A 23,615-nucleotide genomic window follows, 5' to 3' on the forward strand; every position below is an offset into this window, starting at 1 on the left:
CCTGGGATCTCAGACACTGCTCCCTAGGAATCTGACACTGCTCCCCTGGGATGACAGACACTGCTCCCTAAGGATGTCAGACACTGCTCCCCTGGAATATCAGACACTGCTCCCCTGGGATCTCAGACACTGCTCCCCTGGGATCTCAGACACTGCTCCCTAAGGATGTCAGACACTGCTCCCTAGGGATCTCAGACACTGCTTCCCTGGGATGTCAGACACTGCTCCCCTGGGATGCCAGAGGTGCAGGATGCAGGAGGAGATGGAGCACAGAGCCCACTTCCCAGGCCACACTTGCAGCCTGTGAGGCTCCCAATGCTCACCCAGCTCCAGTTTTGTGATAGCAAGAATTGGGGTTAGCTGTGTGTCCCACCCTTGGAAAGTCTTTTTCAGTGACAAACTGTCAAATGTTTTTATATCCAAGGGGAAAAAAATTTAAAAAATCATACAGTTGTCTGCATCTTTAATAGGGTAACACCCTGACTGCAGCTCAACATCCTCAAAATACTAATTTGTCAGCTATGAATTATAAAGGTGTAACATTTCATAATTCAGGACACACTCAAATACTAGGAAAAGCAGCTACAACAAGCCTAAATATAAAAAAAAGATTTTATTCCATTTTTGACAGCTTAATGAATGCCTTACTCTTTTGCATTGATTTTCTGTGTATGTGTGTCTGTGTGTGCATGTGTGCCTGGGAAGGATTTCTCATGGGGCTTGCTGTAAACAAGGAAAGCTAAATCCTCTGCCAAAGCTGCTGCTTCTACCTTTAAATAACCTCCATATTAAATATTTCAAGAGAGAATACACACAAAAATACTGATAATGCAAAAAAATAAAGAACAATTACATCACGGCAAGTATATGAGAAATCTGTGGAACAAGACATTAAACAATCAAATACCTTGATGTGACAAAACAGCCACAGAAGTTGTAAATGTTAATTCCTGCAAAGAGCAGGAATTCAAAGAGCAGGGTCAACAAAGCCCCAAAATCTTAAATTCATGACTGGTTCCAGAACACCACTTTTCCTTACACACCTTAAAGGCTCATCTTGCAAGGCAAAATTCATTAACAAAGAAGTCTGCAAGAACGTAGAGACAGAAAAATAACACAACTTAAAAAGAATTGTGCCACTTAGAATTTCTAAACACTTTGCATTGAAATATTCTGGCCAGCTGGATCTCTGCTTTAATGTTTTTCCTAGTTCTTAACAGAATGAACCATATATAATTTAAATGGAGATTAATTCTTCCATTTAAAGCGCTTTAAAATAATTCTGCCCCTGATCTTGAGCTCTCAGCCCAGCTTCTCCATAGTGCCTCTCCTCCAGTTTTCCTTGAGCTACGTAAGTGGAACTGACAGATCACTGCTCAGATAGCAGCCACGTTCATCCCCCAAAATGTTGCCTTTTTGCTATTCAGGAGTATCCTAATACCAACAAATGCTAAATGAAGTCTGACATGTACCCCTAAGAAACAAACTTGTAAGTTGTGGCTTCAAAGAAAACCTTGAATAAATAGGACACATTGTGTACACCCAGGCTAACATCCAACATATGCTTTAGTTTCCTGATGCTGAGACAGAGCAAGAATAGCCTCTGGTAAAGTCTGTGATTTGCTGTTGCTGGTACTTCCAACATTTATAATCTACCTTTTTTTTTTTTTTTTTTGCCTGTATAAACAATTTTTAAAATGTAATTAAGACGACCACAGCAACATTTCAGAACACAACATGTTCATGAATAATGTATCATTTGACATGCTACTAGTTTTTTCAACAATAAAAAAAAACAAAACAAAGTGCATTCCTGATCTTTCCTTTGTAAAAGGACATTGCCACCAGTAAATCATAACCAGGCAGGTGGTTTTACCCAACAAAAAAGTAACCTATGCAATGAATGCTTTTAATTCTTCCCTTTGGTAGTGGTGATCAGCACCCCATACACTGAGATGCAGCTGGTAGGTGCTATTAATAAATACTGATAGAAAGACAGCATGATGGGGACAGTATGAGGAGGAATAGAGGAGAGCAAGAAACAAGGCTACTACAAGAAAAGTACATATATAACTGCACACCCGGAATCAGTGATCACACATCAGTCTTAGAAGACCACTTTATTTATTCATTATAGGAAAGCCACAGAAGATAAAGGTATGACCTACCTTAAAACATATTTATATAATTTTCACTATTATTTAATGCTGTATTGTATGACTAATCCCTCTCCAAGAACTAAAAGGAGTTGTACTGAACCTTATCATTCCCTTCTCTACTTGAAGTTCAATTCTCTTTCCCTTTTGTCCTCCATTCCTCTGGATTTAGGGCACGAAAGTATAACATTAAAAATCAAGTACAGTAATTTACAAGATCTAAAGCTTGCTTGCCAAAACATTACTTTAGTATTTCACATTCCTTTAAACACCATTCCTTTAAACATTGCATTAAAATGTGAGTAACTAAGCTGTAGGCTTGCAAGTAAAGCAAAACAAGGCCAGATTTACTACCATGAACAAGTCGTTTAACTGGCAGCAAAAATTCAAGTCTGTTTTTGGTATCTCTCACCCAAGGAGCCTCAGAGTCCTGCCAGCACTGCAGCTCCTCCTCTGAAGGAGAACTGCCACCAGTCTCCACCAGCTACCTCCTTTTCTGACACTTGTGTGAATAAACAGAGCAATTACATGACCCTCTTTTCCATCGAGCTGCTCTTCAGCAGTTTGTACATTTCCAATTTTTTCTCTTTGACACTTTTTTCTAACCTGGAATGTGGGTTTGGTTCCCCATGCTGGGGAGGGCAGCAGCCCCAGCAGACACATCCCAGCCACTCTCCCTGCTCTGCACTCCACTGCTGCACCAGGTTTTCCACCAAAGACCACGGGGTATCTTGGTGCTGCATTTTCATTAAGTGCAGCACTGTTTAAAACAACTATTTGTGCAAGAAACCTGAAGACTGATTTTAAGATTATCTTCTGAATGTGTACCTTTAGAATGCTGGAGCAGTAAATAGCTATGAAACACCCCAACTATCTACTTAATCAGAAAAAAACCTTCAATAGGTAATAAATAGATTTCAAGTTATAGTGCTCTTATGAGAAGCATAATTATAGCTACGAGAACCACTTTGTTCTTCTTGCATGCTCCTGGGATCCCTTAAAACAGTCTAAGGGATAGCTTATGATAATGAAAAAATAAATCTAAATTACTTCTCTGTGTGCTATTTACAGCAGCTCTTGTTACAGTATACAAAACATACCACACAACCCCATAACAAGTTTTGCTTCTAAATAACCCCTTCATTCCTCTTGACATTAAAAACAAGACAGAGAGGATGCAGTGTCCATCAGAGATAAGTAAAAATCAAGTCCACCATTTAAATCTCACCTTAATCCCAAATAAGAACATATATATTCCTGCTTATATATATAAATATTTTCTTCTCCATTCTGCTGGTCTCCATATGACAAAACTTAAAATTATCAACATCCCCCTTTCTCCAGAAGCCTCACAAATACTGTCTGGCACCAGTGTGCTGAGAGTTCCTCCTACATCTTCCCACCACAAAAGCCCCTATTGATAAGTTGATGAATACTGTCAATGCAGTTCTGAAAGGGGGAAAGAACTACCTTTAGAATCTGTATTTGTGTGAAGGTCTTTCTGGCTGCCAACAGGTCAGAAACTAACCAGAACAGTACCAGTACTGAAGCCCACCAGTAGGTAAGCTATCTCTTCCTCAGAGGGCTCCTCCAAGCCAGTGAGGAATCTGTGGCTTTTTGCCCCATCCTGAACACAGCTGACAGTTAGATATTGCCTGGCAAGCTCCATTACCAACAAAGTTTTGGCAAACTTGCTGTCTTGGAAGGGAAGAGGAGCAAGGAAAGGGAAATATTAATCTAACAAAAGCAGATTGTGAGATGGTGGAAAAGTATGATGCAAAGGAGTATCTCCCAGAAACAGCATCATCATCAAGTGGGTCAAGTGCACAACCCCAACAGAGCACCCCCAGTGCTCCTACCAAAGCAGTGCCCCTGCCAGCACTCAGAATTTGCAGTTCAGCATAATAATAAATAAATTCAGTAATAAATACTGAACTCCTGAGAGTTTGGGGATGTAACCTGCACACCAACAGAAAGCCCTGAGATACAGCAGCTTGGATGAAGCTCAAGACCCTTGTACATCAGCACAAACACTGATATTCTGGGCAAGATAAGTTTCTAGGAAGTCATTGTCAAGAAAGCCAACTGAGCCTTCACCAGTTCTGTTTCAGGTTGGTTTGTGCACCTCCAGAGCCTGAAGGGACAGAGTTAAATTCCTTGCTTGGCAGGGCCAGGGGGCACCTGATGCTGTAGAGCTGTGCCAGTGACTTCTGGCTGGACTGACTGCACAGAGCAAGGCAAAAAGGCTTCTCCAGGCTGGTATTACAAACAAGAGTGATGTGCCTCCCAAACATGATACACTTGAACACTTCTGAATGTGAAAACTGCAGCTTCTGAGTGACTGTAATGCTTTCTATGAAAACAACATTCTATTCTGAATGAACACTAAAAGCCGTGCAGAAAGCATCTTTATTTTCTCCCACTCAGCCACTGATTTTGTGTGTGACACACAAGCATACCTAAAACTAGCTGATACAATAGATTAAATAACTTGAGCTAGAGGCATTTTTCTCCTCATGAATTCATAGCCCTTTATTTAAAGGGGTTTTAGCAGAAACCATTCATGCCTTGCAGCAATCTCTAGTCTTTGATTACAATTACAATGACTGCAGTCTTTGCAGAGCAGCCAATCCTATTGGTGATACAAAAAGGAATCAATCCAGGCCTTACCCAACCCTGTGCAGGAGCCCCAGCCAGCAGCCAGGTCACCTAGATAGGTCTGACATTATTTGCACAGTGGAAGTGCTACAGCAAACCATTTAACATTACCAGGGTAATTACACTGGCTTGACTTATGATGCCTCAGGAGTGTTCAGTCTTATTTTGGGGAATCACCAGAACACTGGACTGCTTGCACATCACTAGCCAAGAACACTACGTATGCTCTCCTACATCCACTAGCTTCTCTTGTGAAAAGCATCATTTTCTACCAAATTTTAACGTTCACGATGCCAGATGAGCCACTCAAGTTGTTGTTCTTCCCTTCAGAAAGCCAGTGTACATCACTTGCAGTTGCACATTTGTGTTTCCCCCCTTCCCAGCAGGGCCCCAGGCAGAAATGAAGCTCAGAGAGGCAACGTACCATCGTAGTAGACAATAGCTCCAACCAGCTTGTCTTTGCGGAGCATCGGGAAGAGCTCCAAGGCTCTTGACTTGCTGAGGACATAACTGCTTTTCAGGCACTGACTCCCAGCCACCAGGTCATACAGTTTTATTCCTATCCAGTAGTATGGCAACTGCCACCACCTGCAGGAAGAAAACACCCCATGAAGTGAAACAAAAACAAACCCTGTGCAGTTGTTGTAAAATAGAACATGGCAGGTAAGTGTTCTAACACAGCAGTTTTACTTCCTACCATCATACAAATTTATGGTATCAATATATAATGTAAATATGCAAAAACTTATGTATTATTCACCACTGTTCTCAACAGGTCCACTCACTGCAGTCAGCCAAGCAGATTCAAGGCTTGGCTTGTTCTGGAATTAGGATCACCAACTGGCTTTTTGCACTTCAGTGTAAGGTGAGATACTACAGCTTTGTGTTGAGGGAGGAACCAGGCTTCCTGTGCAAGCTGAGAGGGTTCCTCACATGTGCATCCTGACTGCTGCCTCCTGCACACACACAGGACCAGTTACAGGGAGCTGAGCCCTGAGCTGGATGAGCCCCAGCTATTACTATCCCCTTCTACTAAGACAGGAATAAAGCCATACATAATGAAAATTCAGCAAAATCTCACTGCTTTAAGTAGCACTGCTTTAAGTAGCACTGCTCACCTGCTACAGTGAGCAACCCCACACCATTTAAGGTCTGTTTCACAAACTGTTCTCTCAAAACCAAACTGTCCTGTGCTCTGAGAGCCAAGTGCACTGCACCACTGGGTTGGTCACTGTGCAGAATTAACAGCACAGGGCTAACAACACTGGGACAGCACGTGCTGAAGAGCAGGATGTACTGGGGAGAAGAGCAAATAACATCTTGGGAATGAGAGTTGATCTCAGCTGCAGATTCCCCTCCTCACCCCCACTGGGGTGGTTGAAATGCAGCGAGCAGCTCAGGTCCAAGAGGTGCCCTGAGACCGCAGTGAGAGCTGCTCGGGGCTGCAGGAGAATTTCATGGCTCTAAGATAAAGCATCATCTACCTCCTGCAGGACACAGCTGGTGACAGGTTTAAAGACATGCTTGGGAAGAGGCACCTGGAAACTTCTCCAGGGAAATAGCTTGCTTGTCAAAGCAAGGAGAGGTATTACAGCAGAGCTTACTTGTAAACAGGGAGCATTATCGGCAAAGGAGCTGAGAGGTGAGGAGCAATCTCAAGCAGATTTGCACGTTCCTCAAGTGCTTCTTTCACCATCCTGTACTGAAAAATGAGTGCACTGTGAATCCCACGTTACTCACTTTTGCCTCCATGTGCAACACTTCATAAGAAACGCTCACAGAAAACACCTCGCATAATTTTTACTGATCTTTCACATGGAGATCTGCTGAAAAACTCAAAAGTTAAGGGAAAATTTCACAGTAGAATTTGGTCTCGCTACTTCCCTCTGCTTATTTCAGTTTTCAGGTAAGTAATTTTCTATTTGAGTGTAAAGCACAATTTAGAACTTATCCCACAGTAGAACTTTTGTGCTGATTGCCACACTTAAACCCCACCCTAACTCCAAGCTGCAAATGCAGAAGTGTTTTCACCCCATCAGTCCATAGGAATCAATAGGAAGTTGTTCTTTGGCAAAAACAAGGCAGATTTCTATAGATGGATAACTGAATGCTTTGTGTATTTTTCCCTGAGAAGTGGTTGTTTTTGTAGGACTATTATAACCATTAAAACATCCGTTAGGTTAGAGAGGTTTCAATGAGAAGATAAATCATGTTCACAGAACCAGAATATCACGCTGCCACCAACACAAGAATACTTAACAGCATTTATGAATAATCACTCCTTGACCATATTTTCTTTCCCCATTCCGGGATAAGCAGGACAACTGCTCACTCCCACAAATCCTGCCCATGGCAGGCAGGAAGCTCTTTTTATTCTGAAGTCAGCCCTGTCTCTGCCTCCTTCCCCCAAAGCATACAGAGTCTGCAGGGTATGGTGATTAGATTGCCCCCAAAAGAGCTCAGCAGAAGGCAGCAGCACCCATTTCCCTGGTCTGGAAAGCTCAGTTGGAGAAGACACTCTCTATGCACAGAGGCTGTGGAATACAACAGTCAAGTATTGAAAAAATAAAAAGGAGACTTGGATATAATTGGGATAGGGGAAGTGTCTACTAGCAATTTTTGCTTAACAACCAGCATAAACAATTACCTGCTCAAAATCCAACTTCATGATGGCCTTCTGAAGATATCTCACTCCACCATGGATCAATTTAGTACTCCTGCTGCTGGTCCCTGATGAGAAATCATATCTTTCTAGAAGGGCTGTTTTTAGTCCTGCGTTACCAGAAAACCAAATTAACTTCTTAAATTACACAATTTGTATGTAATTCATTAAAGACACTTCTCTAGGGTAGAGACAATCACAAGAAAAATTACTCTGTACATGGATAAATTTGTATTCAAAGTGTAGTGCACTGTCTATATTGTAATGAAAAATTTTAGCCTCCTTCCTAAGGGAAAAGTCAAAACAGAACTTAAACAGAAGCACATTAAAACCTGGATATTTCACAATAGAAAGGCATTACAGAACATTACAGGGGCCATGCTCCCTCAAGCAAATTATAGTTCGTATTCATGGCAGGTACAGAATATTTTCAATGAATACTTTTAACTCTTTGCAGCAGAGAGCTCTAAACCTATCACACCAACAATCTGAACAGCACACAATTGGCATCTTTGTCTGCTGAAGAGGTGCCCAGAGCCAGCCCAGGGTGTGCTCAGCACCCAGCACCAGGGGCACAGACACCAAAGCCCCTGCACAGGGTAGCACCACACACCCCTCTTCGCTGGGGGAGTATTCAGGCAAGGCAGAAAGTGAATTAAATTCAGTGAGACTGCTACCAAAGCCAACAGCAACACCATGACAACATATACCCACGGGGAAGACCTTCATCTGCACCAGAAATTATCCCTTGGGTCTTTCCTTCCCCCCCTCTGACGGGTGCTTTATGTCATTGTTTGGTGAAAATGCATTTTAACAGCCAGCGGTCTCCCAAAACTTTTCTGTCCTTTAAAAATATCTAATTATTACTGGTAACTTCCAGAGATCAGAGTAATTTATTTTTGTCAAATGTGACTGAAGATTAATGGATACAATCAGAAATGATTTGGCCAATATATATCAAACACATGAAAAGCAAAATTTGTTGTTAAGCGAAGCAAGCATAATAAAAGAGCAAGTCCATGAATGAACAGCAACAATACACAATTCATTAACCAAATGCCTAGGAATATTTCACACTTCAGAAATCTACTGATATAATCAGAATCTCCAGTAAAAGGATAAACACAGATCACTTACAATAATTTCTGAATGCTTTACAACTGCATTTTCTACTACAATATAGCAGAGGCAGAAATGAAAATATATTGAAAAATAACCAGATTTGAGTTTGCATATACCTACCAATGATGCAGACCTTGCTGCTTTATCTATTTCAAAATTATCACACCTTCTGGGCAAGGACTTTCCAAATGAAGCTACAAAACACTCCTGGAGTCAGGGTTTGCCTCTTATTTCTGAGGTTTAAGAGCCTGAATAACTTTATGGCTACCTACTATGTTTTACACTGTTTTACATTTTTCTTTTCCATTTTAGTTCCAAAACCAAACCCAAGGTCTTTCCACCCCTCTGTTTCACCCTCTGAACAGAGTTTTTCACATGTCTGACCAACTGTCCCCATACACACAGAGCATCCAGAGAGACTTCTCCAAGCCTGAAACACACTGAGCAGCTACAGAGCACGAGCAGTTGTTGCAGATATCTCCTGTTATAAGAAATACAACCTGGAGAGCCACTGGGCCTCATCTGGAATTCACTCTTTCAAAATAGTTGCTTAAATGTGCACATTTGCTCTTTCCTGCAGCTTTTCACCTGCACAAACAAGTGAAATGTGACTACAGATAAACTCACTATGGAGCAGCAGAGAATGAGAAGTGCATCCAAGAGCACACAGGAAAAAGATTTGTCAGACAACTGCATGTAAGCACCTAGACAACAGATTCTGCTGAAACAAAGTGCAGGGACAGGTTTTTTTCTTCAAGTTTTTTTTAGCTTCTGAGAACAGAAGTTTCCCAACCAGGCATTCAGAGCACACCTCCTAACTCTCCGTGTACTCTGGAAAAGCCCATCTGATCAATTTATTAAAAACCACGTAATCCAAGAACAAGAACACGACTAAAATTTTCAAGCCTTACCTCTAGTGACTGCATCTAAAGCACAGCCACATCCTGTTGCTCCTCCACCTATAACAAGGACATCAAATTCACTCGTGGTTTGCAGAGCCAAAATCTGCTGCTCTCTGGTGGGGAAATGGCTCTTCATTGGAACAGGCACAGCTTCTGCAGCTTGAACATGCACAAGGGTACCCTGCAAAGAGGAAGAACAACACAAGAGGATCTGTACTCACTGTGTGCACACACACACACAACCAAATCACAGCATTTTTTTTACAGATATAAATGTCAACTCCAATAGTGCCAGCAGAGCAGGGTGAGTGACACCAGGCAACCCGGGCTCCTGGCCCATCAGCTCCCACGTGCAGCTGATGTCCTGGTCAGCAGCCACCCCAGTGCTGTGGCTCCTCTTTAGCAAGCAATTCACTGCCTGTCAGAGCTCTGGAAGCTGACCCTGGGAGTTAATGGCAAAAGGGATCCTTGCAACACGTCCACTGTAAATTACCAGCCAGCCCGGCCATGCTCAAGGAGCCTGAGCTCAGATTATATGGTGCACACATACAAAATATTTTTGTCCAAAATTGTTTGCTCACTCTTCAGCAGCATTATGGCTGAAGTGCATAATTTCTCAGCGTTCCCATCGCTAGCATCCAACTGAAAATAAAATTTAATAATTAGTAGCCATGTCTAAAGGATGTACATATTCAAAAGATCATTAAATGTTCATCCTGCAGTCCTGGATTATACTGGCAGTAATGGAAGTGGCTCATGTAAATTACTGAGGACAGCAGCAGCTGCCTTCACTGCATCTGTGTTACGATGCAATCAATAGAGCAAGCAGGACAGAGAGAGTGCTGTACTTTATATTAAGGATCTAGACCTTCCCAGAAGTAAAGTAAAAATTAAGATGTCAACCAACCAGATTTTGGCCAGTATGACTCCAGCTATGGCACGGCCACTGATTTTTCCCCAGCACAGGGCTTGTGGTCCCACCCAGTGCCAGGCAGGGGCTCCCCTCCAGGCACACCAGCACCTGCATTAAGCACTCACCCAGCTGTGGCTCAGCCTCAGCCACCAACTACAAATTCAGAGTTCAAGAAGCACCGTTTGGTTTTGACTATATTTTTGGTTTTGTTTTTAAACACAGTATTTACAACAAATGGCTTCTAGTGAAGCACAGCCCCCAGGCCCAGGCAGGTAGCCACTGGCAGAGCAAGAGCCCAGAGATGAGCACTGAAATCCAGGCACAGTGATGAGAGCACCAGGAATTGATACAGATATGATTCATCTTGCTGTCAATTAAATGTGAGAGTGAAGAAAAGCTGCATGCAGGGATTCCATCTGCAATAACGTGATTAGTTTGGCAGTGAACAAGTATGTTTACTGAAATAAGGAATTGCTGTTTATATCTACAATTTCTCAGGCAAGAGTTCCTTGAATGGGCTTGATTACACTCTGAGCAAGAAGAAATTTAGTTTGGCAGTTGGAATTCAATCATAAAGTTATAAAATGATCTTGTAATCCATAAGCAAGCATTCTTGTTAATTCACTAATGTAAATCTCCAGGTTGGTTTGCAGAGTCAAATTCATCATCCTTATTCATTAAAAAAAAAAAAAAAAAAAGTTTAAAAAACCCAAAAGGAGGCCCTGCTGCATTATCCTATTATCACACTCTATTGGATTCACCTTGATGACCAATTCCTACTGGCCAACCAGAAAAACAGAAGGATTGCCTGGTGGGCTGAGGAGGGACAGCAACCTCTTGCAAATCCAAAACAAAGCAGTGCTTTTGCCCTTCCTGATGACAGGGAGGAGGAAAGAAAAATCATCATCACTGCTCTCCAGTTCAAATTTGGCACATCAAAGAATACCCACACCATATCTGGTACTGAACCACCTGCTCCATGCAGTAAAATAAAGACAGAAAAAGCCAAGATGCAGCACTTGAGTCAGCAGCTACAGAAAGGAAGAACCACTGGTATTCCCACTGCTCACAACAGCTGGCTGCACCTTTCCCATTCAAGGTATCTGAATATCTGAGGACAAACCAATCAGTTATGCACACAGGGTATGTATTCTTTGTCTCAGAGGGGTCCAACTTCATCTCAGACGCAATTCTCCTTTTCAGAAGCTCGTGACTGGTAGTTGTGCAGCATACATGGATTTGGGAATTCCTGTACTGACTAAGATGAAATTCATTTACAGTGGTAGCAAGGAAAAAATTCTAAGAGTCTACACAGGCTTTTGCTTCACCCAGTAAGTGTTTGGGAGGGACTAGTTTCTTCACACCTCTGTACTACCTGCTGAGAAGAGCTCCCCAGCTGTCTTCTTTTCTCTGGAAAAGGGTTTTTGTCTTAATGGAACCCAAAGCCTCCTTGTCAGATGTGGGCATTTGCCCTCAGCAGCCCAAGCCAGTCAGGCTGCAGAGAAAGCCTGATGAGCTTCCTTAAGGGAATGGTTATTCAATATGAAAGAACCACTCCTGTGTGCTTACTGAGAGAGGTTCTGCTTGAATTAGTGTCACTCCTACTTATCTCCTGCACACAACATTATGCTAACCCAGCTTATTCCTTCAGTAAACATCCCAGTTTACTATAGAAGACACAGAAGTGCAATATTCATCTCTGAGTTTAGGAGTTAAATCCACTGATCCCTCAGTCATGCCAGGATGTATTCCCATCCTCCCTGTGCTCAGCAGGAACTGTGCTGTCAGAACCCCAGCTCACAATCAGGGCAATAACTGAGCTGCTGGGACACCTGCACATGCACAGATCCACATTCCAGGCTATGCTGCCTCCAACTGCTGTTGCAGAAAAGTGATCCAAAATGACAGCACACCCATGTGTGTACAGAAAAATGAGTTGGGATTAAAATCTCGAAATCCAGGAGAGCTGTGAATCCAAGGAGTGTTTTCTCTCTGAGGTTCCCATGCAGACAAGGTTAACCATGGTAACTCTGCCATTCTCACACTTTGACCCTCAAACCCAGCAAGGACAATTTAAATTTCAGCACCAGGAACTGATGCTCATCCCTTTTACTTGGCAGCCCCCTCACTAGGATGCTCAGCTAACACATCCAAGTCACCTCCCTCCAGTCTCCAGGGCCAGGACTTTACCACCCTTCAGCTTCTGCCTTGGAAGGAATTCCTCTGGGACGGCCAAGTTTCAGAGGAGCATCAGACACCAGCTGAGTGAACACAGCAACCAAAGGCAGAGATGAGCTGGGCTGTGTGCTCAGGATGCCAGCCAGCTGAGCTCTTTGTCTGTAACTGGGCGCCACTGGTGTGAGCCACAGCACAGACACCCACCCAGTCACTGACTGCATCAGTACGGACATGGGAGAAAATCTGAGCATTTTATTTCTGTCTTATTATATGATGGATTTGGGGTTTGAAATAACAACAGATTTCCTACAATGTGTAGCCAATTAGTGCACATCTCGGGGCAATATCCTTCTCTGGCAAAGGCAGACAAGATCTTTGCCCTAGCATATATTTGATTGGCAGGCATTATTAAAAAGAGGACACTCGGGCTGGGGGACATGCCCACAGCTTAGATATGTCAACACGACAAATGGACTGTCCTCCTTTGTGTCAATCCCTCCAGTTATGTTCCACCTGCTGCCCTATATTAGGTGTTTAAGGCAGCAGCTTTAAGGGACATCACGTGGGAAATGTGGAAGTTCATACAACAAGGAAACAACATGCTGTTCACTTGACAGATCCATTTGCTTACACACATGCTGGAAATTTTCAGATCCTTTGTAGACTGCTCCTACACAATAGGTTTAGACACTGGAGGACAACTGGTTATTGATTTTGACAGCATGATCATCTTCTGTAGAACTGTGGGTTTTAATCATAATTAATTCATCATGGCCACCCAATGGCCATCCATTCCCAGAAAAATGGGAATTCCCTGAACTCTGGAATACTGCACGTACAACAAGTGAGCTATCCAGATAGTTCCTTCTCTTATTTAACAGTCCTAAAATTTGAAGCTGCCATTTCTGACAGTAATGAAGCCAGATTGTAAAATCCTGTGATAAAGACTCCAGAGAGAGTCAGAAACAGTATTATCAGCTAGGTGCAAGGCAGGCAGCCCAATGGGAAGCTTGACTTTAAATGCTAGGTTTTATTTTCTGCAACACTATCTGAAGCCATAAGGATCCTGGCTTCTCCCTTACCCAGCTAGGTTCCCCAGAAATGAGTCATCTCCTCTGCTTTATCAATACTTCAGCTGCTGCTGCTCCTCCTCACCACAGAAACACCCAGAAGATCAAGATTATCACTTATTCAGATGTAATTCAGACCTTCATGGAGCTCAGCGAAGACTGTCTCATCACCCTCTGTCCTTCCCTCAGCTCGACCACTCAGATCCACTTCTATCCCTGTCTTCAGTTTGCCAAATTTGAGTGGCAACTTATAGTAAATGTGTGGTAACTAAAGCAGTTCAGAGTAACAGCTTGTCTAGATGAAGAACTGACTGACTACATTTCTAAGGTGAGAAGCAGAAAGCACCATGTGAAACGAGCACCTGCTCACCTCACTGCTCAGACTCGCACTGCCTCGCAGGGAGCAGGAGCCAGCTCTTGAGTTTAAGTTTTTCCAAACTCAGATTGAAGCAAATCAGGCCAGAACTCTGACTGCACCTACTTCAACCATTTTATAGAACACTGCAAATATTTTTGGCCAAATGTGAGGTGCTAGCCTCAAAGCCCACATTAAACACAAGGTCAGAGGATGAGTTTCCCTTACACACAACTTCTAAGCCCAGAAATGGTTATTTTAGAACTGCACGGCACAACTGCAGTAAAACACTGGGCATTTATTTCCTTTAAGACAAAGAGCAGCTGCTGATCCACACCAGCTCTGCCTAAAAACAGTCCACAGCTCGTGTTCCTTTTCCTGATTTCTCCTTGGCTGCTGCATCAAGAAGGGAGTTACAGATAATGGCAACTGCAGCTCCACAGCAGCACTGCCAATGAAATCTGCTTCCTCCAGCAGCAAGGATCCATCCACAGACTGACACTGGAATCCCCTGCAGCTCTTTCTGCTACTACTGGACTTGACCAGGAAGTCTCCAGCATCACCCATCCCTGCTCAGGGAATTTATCCTATCCTCAGTTACCTGGAACTGTGCCTGGAGCTTACCAGTGCCTTGGTTGTGCCCACCCACAAGGACCCACAGGGAAGGCTCTGTCACAGATCCTGACCTCAAACAGTTTTCAGCTGCTTGAACTGCACAGGAGCTGCCACCATGACTGGTTTGAAGCAGATTTTCAGAGGCAGTGCTAGTGGTTTCAGCCCAAGCTTCTGAGTTTGAAAATACCATCCAGACTCTACTTAGAGCCTCTCTTTCAATCAGTCCTTTCCACTCCTCCTGCAACTCAGTAAAACCCCTTGTGGCACACAAAGGTCATTTTTCAAACACGAGAAATGATTTACAGGAATCTGACTTCCCCACTGGTTAAAGACCCACAGTAGTGAAGCATGGTTTAATGCCATCCTCCAGATTAGCACCTACCAGATCAAGCTGAGAGGCTCTTGGCACTCCTCTCCAAACAAAACTATTCGGATAAGCCTAACATACGCTCAAACAGATTTTAAGTTTCATATTTTATCAGAAATCATAATTAATACTTACGTGTTTGTTTCTATACTGAGAAAATTGAGAGAGGCCAAAAACTGTTGCTATGGCACCTCCTCCAATGAGAGCAGTTCCTTTCACTGCCTTCTGAAATGCCATTTTTTACTGTAAGAAAAGAAGATAAAAATTAATAGGCAGTTATACCACGTTAGAATCTAGGCTACATGGAACAGACCACTTGCAGAAGCTAATGACAATGTTGTGACAAGCTGAAACTTAGGGAAGTGATATATTAATTAGTGATTTTCATTGCAGTATTAATAATTTCTAAACAAAGTCTAGACAGAAGCAAGCCAGAGTGCTCTGGTATTTTCTGTGAAAGCTGAACAACAAAAGAGTATTTAGATACCAGATTAGATGTACACACACTGCCCATTTAAACTCTTAAGCACAGTATATCTGACAAGTGCTAACAATACCAGGGCAACAGCAGCACCAGAACACCCTGTCATCAGCCAGGTGGCCACCAAATCCTTCTCACAACAGAACAGTTGATCTGCTTGACAAGATCACCTTTAGCTACCCGCCCGTCCCACCAAACTCTTTGAACAACCAAGTACTTGCTGTCCAACCACCCCTCCATCCCTGCCCAGAGCCCTGGTCCCTGTCTGCAGCAGAGCTGGTCCTACCAGCAGTGGGGAGAGGTCCTGCACAGGGGAGCAGCAGCAGAGATGCTGGTCAAGGGCAAGCAGCTTGAAATAAGCACAGAACTTCGTCCTCTGGCTACAGAGGGTTTTAAACGAGCCCTATGTGGGTCAGGCAAATTCTTAAAAGACTCAGTGTTTGGATACTGAATGAAAAATTTGCATGGAACTGACCTGAATCTTAAGCAGCCAGAACCTCATCCACCTCCCTGGGACCAGAGCAGCTCTCCTGGCAGCAGAACCCACACACCTCAGCTCTGAGGGACTCTGCCCATGCCCCACAAACCCCCCGGGTATGAAGCCATCCTTGCCCCAGCCCCACATCCACACCTCACAAAGAAATTTAGCACCCTTGAAGCAGAGCAGGCAATGCCAGCCCCGTGCCAATGCCAGAACCAGAACAGCACCGGACTGGTGATGCAGGAGGAGCAGCCCCAGGGCTGGGGGCTGTGGTGGGGGCCTCCCCAGAGCTGGGTTAGGAGAACCTTGCTCCTCAGGGAGACCCCAGGGGCTGTCCCCCTGCCCCAGAGCCTCAGGTGTGTCCCCACAGCCCCCCTCTGCAGCTGCCATGGCACCCACACCAGCTGGGCTATGGACCAGCACAAGCCAGCACACAGCTTGCAGCAAACTACTCACAGCTGAGGAGCTCTTGCTTTGGCCTTAAAAATGCCATTAAACATGAAACATTGCATGTTACTCCATGTCTGTACACATCTTATCTTTTTTTCACCCCATCAGCTCTTTCAGCTAGCATATTTAGGTGGGTTTTTTCTTTAAAAATACACCAAACATGTTCAGAAACACAAGACAAACAAGAGAACCTCATTTTTAAGATGGGACAGACCTTAGTTTCATTCCCTGCATGCTTTACTTGCAGCACATTTAGTGTGGGGAACTCCACACACAATTCCTGCGTGCAAATATTCAATGTACAGACATTGCATGTCTGCTCCACATGTGATGATGGTACAGAAGGCCAAGACTTGCAGCTGCCCAAAAGCTTTTCCTTAGAGCAGGATTTAGGCTCCTGAAGATTCCCCCTGTAACAACCTTCCCTGGTGTGTATGTAGAGCATCACATTTTCAGTTTACTCCATACTCCAGTCTCAAAAAAAGAGAAAAAGAGCAGCTTCATCTTTCCTTTACACCATGCCAGGGAGGAGTACAAGGGAAAGGCAACAGACAGAACAGCTTCACAGCAAGGGAGGTTTCTCAAAGGAAAGTTACTGTGGAAGCCTCAATAGCTGCAGCACCTCCATGGAAACAGGGAGCAAGTGCTGAGTATGGACTTGGGACCTTGCACGTGGAGCAGCAGGAGCAGGACACAGGTCCCTGGAGCACACCAGGGCTGGGTGCTACCTACCCCAGACACCCAGGACACCCCACACCTCCCTTCCCACCCTCCTGGACCATCACCTCCCGCAGAACAAAAGACCTCAGACAATCACCAGCAGCCCAGGTACCTCTGCAGCCACACGACTCTGGTGCTGCTGAGGGCACCCAGCACCCCAGCACTCTGTTCTACACCACTTGGCTCCTGCAAACCAGCAGGGTAAGAACTCATCCTTCAGACTGCACACTGGTGGCAATCTCTGGGTAGTTTCACACACGTTAGGCAGCAGCAAAGGAGTTGCTTCAAACAAGGGTACCAAACCCTGCCTGTTCTGGGAACACAATATGCTCCAGCATCCCAGGCAGTTTCAGAAGAACAAATCAGCATCTTGCAACAAGCTGGCTCACAGGGCTGCTGGGATCCTGGTTTTCCAGAGCACAGGGGAACTGGATCCTTCCAGTCTTGTGCCACGTTCAGCAAGAAAGGGTGATGGCTGAGGCACGGATCCCTGCTTCCCCCAGTTCAACCCAACTCCTCAAAAATTCATGACCCATGGGCAAACAGAGAGCCAGAGCTCAGCCCCTGGTGCTGGACGGCAAGCACAGTCCAGCAGGATCCTGGCCAAGTGCTGAGCACCTTCCAGTGTGTCACATCCTGCACCCAAGGCCAGCCCAGCACACCCAACACTCTCAGCCTTTAAGCCTTTTCTGAGACTTCATTTTGAAGAAGGTGCATTCCTACCAGAGTTAAACCCTTGGGTTTTCCTCCAGCAGGGCTGAAAGGGCAGCACCAGGGATATTAACCCTCAACAGTCCCAGTGGTCACTGCCTGCAACAGGGTACTTTCAAAATGCAGTTTCCCACAGGGCTTTGGAAGTAATTTATGTTTGTTTTTAAAAGGAGGACATCATGATCTTTGGACTCGGTGCTCTTCTGGGTCTTTTTAACAAGCATTTTATCAACACTTCTGAAAAAAAATTAAGTCCAGGTTTTTAAATCTGAAAAGATAATGCAGCCCTGTCTTTTATTCAGGTGACCTTCACTTCTTTAGTTATGGGTTAAAAAACACTTGCTGCAGCAACCAAAATCTAAATTTTCCTCATTAATCACTTTGTTAGAAGTATCATTGTATATATGAAGAAGAAAAAAAAGCCAAAGCTTCCTCCAAGTTGTGTAATAGATTTCTAATAGTGTGTACAACAATGCTGCACAAACTTACGAAAGTAATCTGGAGGAATAAGTTCAGCACTCCCCACAACACCGAGTTACACAGCCTTATGCTATTTTTCAGTAGTTTGGAGTAACTATTCTTCCAGTTGCATTTTTGTAACAAAAAAAAACAACCCTCAAACAGAATATGCTCACAGACTAAGAGCTGTACCAGGGTAGTGCTGGGAAATAAGATAATGACTAATATTACAACAGCTCTTCATGCTCAGAGAGCCCCATCTCTGTTACCTCTCCCTCCAGGCCCCTGCAAATAGTAGGCACAGACCCAAGGGCTTTGCTTTCAGCCCAGCTCCCTGGGCCATTTTGGTACCAGAACCTGTCATGCTAATCCACCTTTCATAACCCTGCCCTGCTGCTGCACTCACATGTGCTGACAGGCTGCAGTTTGGTATGGAAGCCATAGGTTCTCATTCCTTAACTGGAACAAACACAAGTCCTCCCAGACTGGAGAATCGTTCAAACAAACAAACAAGCAACAAAAGCCCCCATGCCCACACAATGCTTACTTTGAGCAGAAAGCTCTGAAGCATCTGTCACCAGCTACAACACAATGCTACAGAGGCAAAAGAACAGATTTTAACAGTTTCCTATATAGGATCTCTACAAGGAACCCAACAAGCTCCACTGACAATCGCATGCCAGAAGTATTCCTTCATAGCTATAAATACAGGACAGTCAGTCTTCACAAGTTACATGAGTACCAAAATCAAATGAAAGGTCAACTCAGAAGTGGTTTCTTGAAAATTTTGGATGAGATACAAAATCTTTAGCACCGTGTCTGTTTACCAGTCCTTGGGCACAGTAACCTTTCCCATCTTCAGACTTCTCCTGCAGCCCCCAGCAACGCCACGGGCAGATCCGGGGAGCTGCTGCCTGCCCCTTCCACCTCCTCCCACAGCCCCCTTCCTCACCTCAGGCCAGGCACAAGTGTGCACTGGAAACTGGGAGAGGAAGACCCCGTTGTACCTGTGTGCCATGCTGGGAACTGCTGCAGAGGGGGAGATGCTCCAAAAGCAGCAGAGGCACCAACCCCCAAGATGCAGGAGGCAGCAGCAGGCTCAGAGCCCTCTGCACAGGGGGGATCTCTGCAGCACAGGGTACCCTCTGCCTGCTGCTACCTGTGTCATCAGCTGGCAGCCAGATCAGGTGCAATCCTCTGGAGAAAGGAACACTCCCAGGAGAGCAGCTGCTCAAATTGCCACGTAAATCTTGCTGGATGTTGGTAAGGAAAGCTTATTGAGGGAGAGAAAGGAAAATACAGCTTAAGATAAGCCAGTCCAGCACTAAGCCAGACAGGCACTCTGACCTGCAGACGGTGCTTTTATACCTAGAACATCTTCCTTTCAACCTAGGAACCCCTGAGCCCCTATCTGTGAGGCAGGAGCAGACGTGATCGGATTAGGCTGAAGGGAGCTGGGGGCACCAGCAGGTCAGGCAGGCAGAGCCCCAGACACACAGCCAGGACAGACACAGTCCCCTTGTGCCCAGGTGCTGTGCCAGCCTCTGCCCCTCACCTTTCCCAGCTGACACATTTCCCCTGCCCAAATGCTCAGGAACTGCACTGCAGGTGGGAAATGGCACAGAGCAAGGCTCTAGCACAGCCCTGGTGCATGCACACACCACGGGGAAATTACAGCATCTCCAAACGTACACTTGTGGGGTTTTCCCTCAAGTTCTGACCCAGAGTGGCAGCTAAAAACTGCTGTTGGGATGGGCAGGATAAACCAGAGTGCAGAACATGGAAGGGGAAGGAATGTGGTCCACATGGCCACAACCAAAGCTGTACAGGGAGTGCTATGTACACAGAGAAGAGCCTGCACTTCAAGGGAGTAAAACATGACCCTTCCAAGCTGAGATCAATTACTTGTGGTGGAAACTGAATCTTATTTTAATGAAAATTATAATAGCAAACAGCATGAGAAGTGATGCACTCAGAAATAAGTCATCTTTCCATAACAAACGTTCTGAGCCACCTTTGAAAATGACTCAGTGTACAGTGCTTTGATGCTGTGCATGCCACCTAACGCTGTAAGCCCACATGCTAAGCCTTACCCTTTGGTTCCATACAGCCCATAAATGGCACCCTTTGGACCCATGCCCTTGATTCCAGGGGGTGAAGTCCTCAACAGGCAGGGGGGCAACCAGCAGCACACCAGGAGAAGTGGGTGCAGCATGATCAGGGAGAGATAACCCACAGGGACCATTACTCAGCAAACCAGCTGAGCATGGGAAAGATTCATGGGGACAATAATTCAGACTTCTAGCTATTAAAGGACTTCTGATAAGAAGAAATAGGCTCTAAAGTTGAAAGGAAATACAAAGAGGGGTGGGGGAGAAGTTACATGAAATGGAAACTACACAAGTGATTTATGAGGACAAGGTCTTAACTTTCAGTTTCTGAAAGTTAAACAGCTTGACACAAGCTGCTGCCACAGCAGGAACTGCAGTGCATTTCTTAACCAGTAACTCGGGGCCAGGCTCACTTCAATGTAAACAAGCACATTCTAGTCACCTCCCCAGCATGCTCCCACTCCAGAGTCCAGGCTGGGGATGGGTGACCTCAGAGATGTCCCCAGGTGAACCTCACCAGCTAGCAGACCCTGGAGCTCCTGCACCAGGGCAGGATCTCTGCTTCTTCAATCAACACGCTCCTGAAAGGCAAGACTCTTCTGACTCACTTTCAGCCCCAGAAAGCACACCAAGCACAACTTACATCCTGTTTTTTAAAGATGTGATTTCAACACTCCTCTCAGTGCATGCCTCTGAAGCGTGTGCTCCACGTGACAATCACCTGTCACCCCACAGCTCTCATTAGCCCGACACAAATCCTAGGAGTGACTCCCCTTCCTTCTTTCCCACCCTGCCCAGCCCAGGTAGCTGCACGACTGCTGGCTGGATCTTACTCCAAGTTGCGTAACCCCAGAGCAGGCAGGGGAGCCCTGGTGACTGCACAGAGGGGCAGCAATCACCAGCACTGCTCAGCTCCACTAATCCACACTTATTAAGGTATCGGGATGGATAGAAGCAGCACCCAGCCCCAGCTGGGGGTAAGAATGAGAAGAATGAGGGGAAGAGGGATGGAAGGGGAACGGAGGAAAATTCGGGCACGGAATCGTGAGTTAGAGATCAAAGGAAGATGACTACTTTTGCAAAAGTGAAGAGACAGATGGATCCAAAGTGTGGAGCTTAGCAATAGGAGTGTGTGACGCCCCGTGTGCTGCCATCAGACATGGTGTATGAGATGCAAAACCTGTTAAATTAAGAGAAGGAATCCAATCTGTTATGTTGTGTATCCGAGTGCTTTATGAGGCCATTACCATGGAATCTGGGTGCTTCGCGTTCCATTTTAAACGAACACATCTAATAAAGTGACTCACTCAATGGAAGACTTAAAAATAGAAAACTTCTAATCCTCGCCACTACAGTCTGCATAATTTGCCATCAGCACAGTGGCATTGTCTAATTCAGTGCTCCTCATTCCTCCCAAAAGCTTCTCAGGTAAGGTTTGGGTGATGAGAGCCCCAGACTGATGTCCCTCCAGGCAGAGCCTTGCACTGCTGCTGCTTCTCCCACCATCTCCAGCTTTTGATCCTCCTTCCAGGACTGCTTCAGAGGTGGCTGCTGTGGTGGCACCAGAGCAGCAGCAGGACAGCCCACAGGGAGGTCTCCTCCTGAGGGCAACTTCAGCATTTAAAGCTCTGCTGTCCCAAGAGCCTGTTAGTGCTGGAGAGAGACAATGCAGAAAGTGGCCAAATGACAAGAAAAGGGGATCCTGTCATCAGGAAATAATCCTGTGAGCACCCCCTCTAACAACATCATCTACCAGCTCTCTCCTTGGCTTTTTGGAAGACTGAAGAGTTTATTACTGAGTTACATGGGATGTCAGACCACACCAACCAAAGTGAGCATCTTGGAAGTGATTCAAGCTCAAAGCCAGCAGACCTGCAGCTGCTTTCCCTGCAGCACTCCTCACTTCCCAGCCAGATGGGCCTCATCTCCAGGGCTGCCCTGGGCTACCTCTTACTGAGCCAGGCAGTGAGGAAAGCAGCACTCCTGGAAAGGCAACCAAAGCTCCTTATCTACCACACCAGCAGAACTCTGGGCCACCAACTCAGGCACTCGTGATTTCTGCGTGCAGCTATCTGCATCACGACACAGTTATCTGCACCTGTGTGTAACAAGCTGTGACTCTAACGAGGCCACACAGAGTTCCAGTGGGTACAAGATATTGCTGACATCATGGCAGAGCCCATCCTCCAGGTCGTCTCCTAAAGCTTCCAGTGGTTACTTTGGTTTCTTAAACACAGGTTGTGGCACTTTAATTAAACTAATTACCCGAGAACTACCTCACCAACCAAGCAGAGAAACAGAACCCGCAACACCCAGACAGCTCACATGGTTACAAGTCCCTTTAAGGCACAGACTGCACCACAAATTTGTAAGTTCCTGCACAGAGAAATGAAAACCCCAGAACCCTGCAGGCCACCCTGCACTAATGAGTGGAACCAAAGCAGCAGTTTGCCATATGGGGAAAATCCTTCCCACGCTCCAGCACAGGCAGCCAGCTCTGCTACCATGCCCAAAAGTAGCTGCAGCATTTGTCTTGCACAAAAATAAAAGAAAAACAAGGCAAAAAAATATAGGCATACTATCCTCATCCTTACTCTTGGTCCCCACTGCTTCTAACTACTTAATTTGCTTTTTGTACTCGGGTACCAAGATATTCCCACACAGCTTTAGATGATATCTCAACTGCTTTAAGCTGCATCCTACAACTAGCAAACTTTTTTGGCTTCTCTTTCCACTATTTGTATTTTTAACTTAGCCACTTCTTTTTCTTCTGTTTCATTACCATCCTACACACACACACACCAAAAAAAAACCCCAAAACCTTATCGATGATGAGGGGAAAAGTCTCTCTCTTTATAAATCTTTCTGGAGAGTTCAGACAGTGCCAGTCATGCCAGAGAAAGCTGTGTGTGTCTGAGGATGAGGCAATCCTCACCACTGTACCTAACCACTGGCAGGAATGCAAAGGAACAGAGGTCAACACTATTCTGAGCTTTCCCACTGTACAAACATCACAATACATTTAATAAGTTTTATCATTAAAGTATTTAAATTCCCTCCTGTCCTATTAAAATATTACTGCAAAATTTGCTAAGGAGTGGGAAGTCTGATTTAGTCTGATTACTGACTAAATGCTTGCAGGATGGTTTCCATACTTTTTTGTTCTGTGGCAACACTATTCTTTAGCTTAAGTAGTTCCAATAG

General features: G+C 44.9%; 1 protein-coding gene across 2 annotated transcripts in view; it reads right to left on the reverse strand.

Annotated features, from left to right (window-relative positions):
• Positions 1-23,615, reverse strand: part of GPD2 (glycerol-3-phosphate dehydrogenase 2) — a 51,799-nt gene that overhangs the window by 24,990 nt on the left and 3,194 nt on the right. The window contains exons 1-6 of one of the 2 annotated variants that reach the window (XM_071746321.1): positions 21,055-21,156; positions 15,134-15,241; positions 9,510-9,681; positions 7,462-7,586; positions 6,419-6,516; positions 5,239-5,402 (exon numbers count right to left, since the gene is read on the reverse strand). In XM_071746321.1, the coding sequence (XP_071602422.1) occupies positions 5,239-5,402; positions 6,419-6,516; positions 7,462-7,586; positions 9,510-9,681; positions 15,134-15,235 (661 nt within the window). In that variant the 5' untranslated portion in view covers positions 15,236-15,241; positions 21,055-21,156. Of the gene's footprint in view, positions 1-5,238; positions 5,403-6,418; positions 6,517-7,461; positions 7,587-9,509; positions 9,682-15,133; positions 15,242-21,054; positions 21,157-23,615 lie in introns of those variants that run through there. The other variant, XM_071746320.1, reaches the window with a different exon arrangement.

The sequence above is a fragment of the Heliangelus exortis genome, chromosome 6, assembly GCF_036169615.1.
Source record: "Heliangelus exortis chromosome 6, bHelExo1.hap1, whole genome shotgun sequence".
Classification (NCBI taxonomy): domain Eukaryota; kingdom Metazoa; phylum Chordata; class Aves; order Apodiformes; family Trochilidae; genus Heliangelus; species Heliangelus exortis.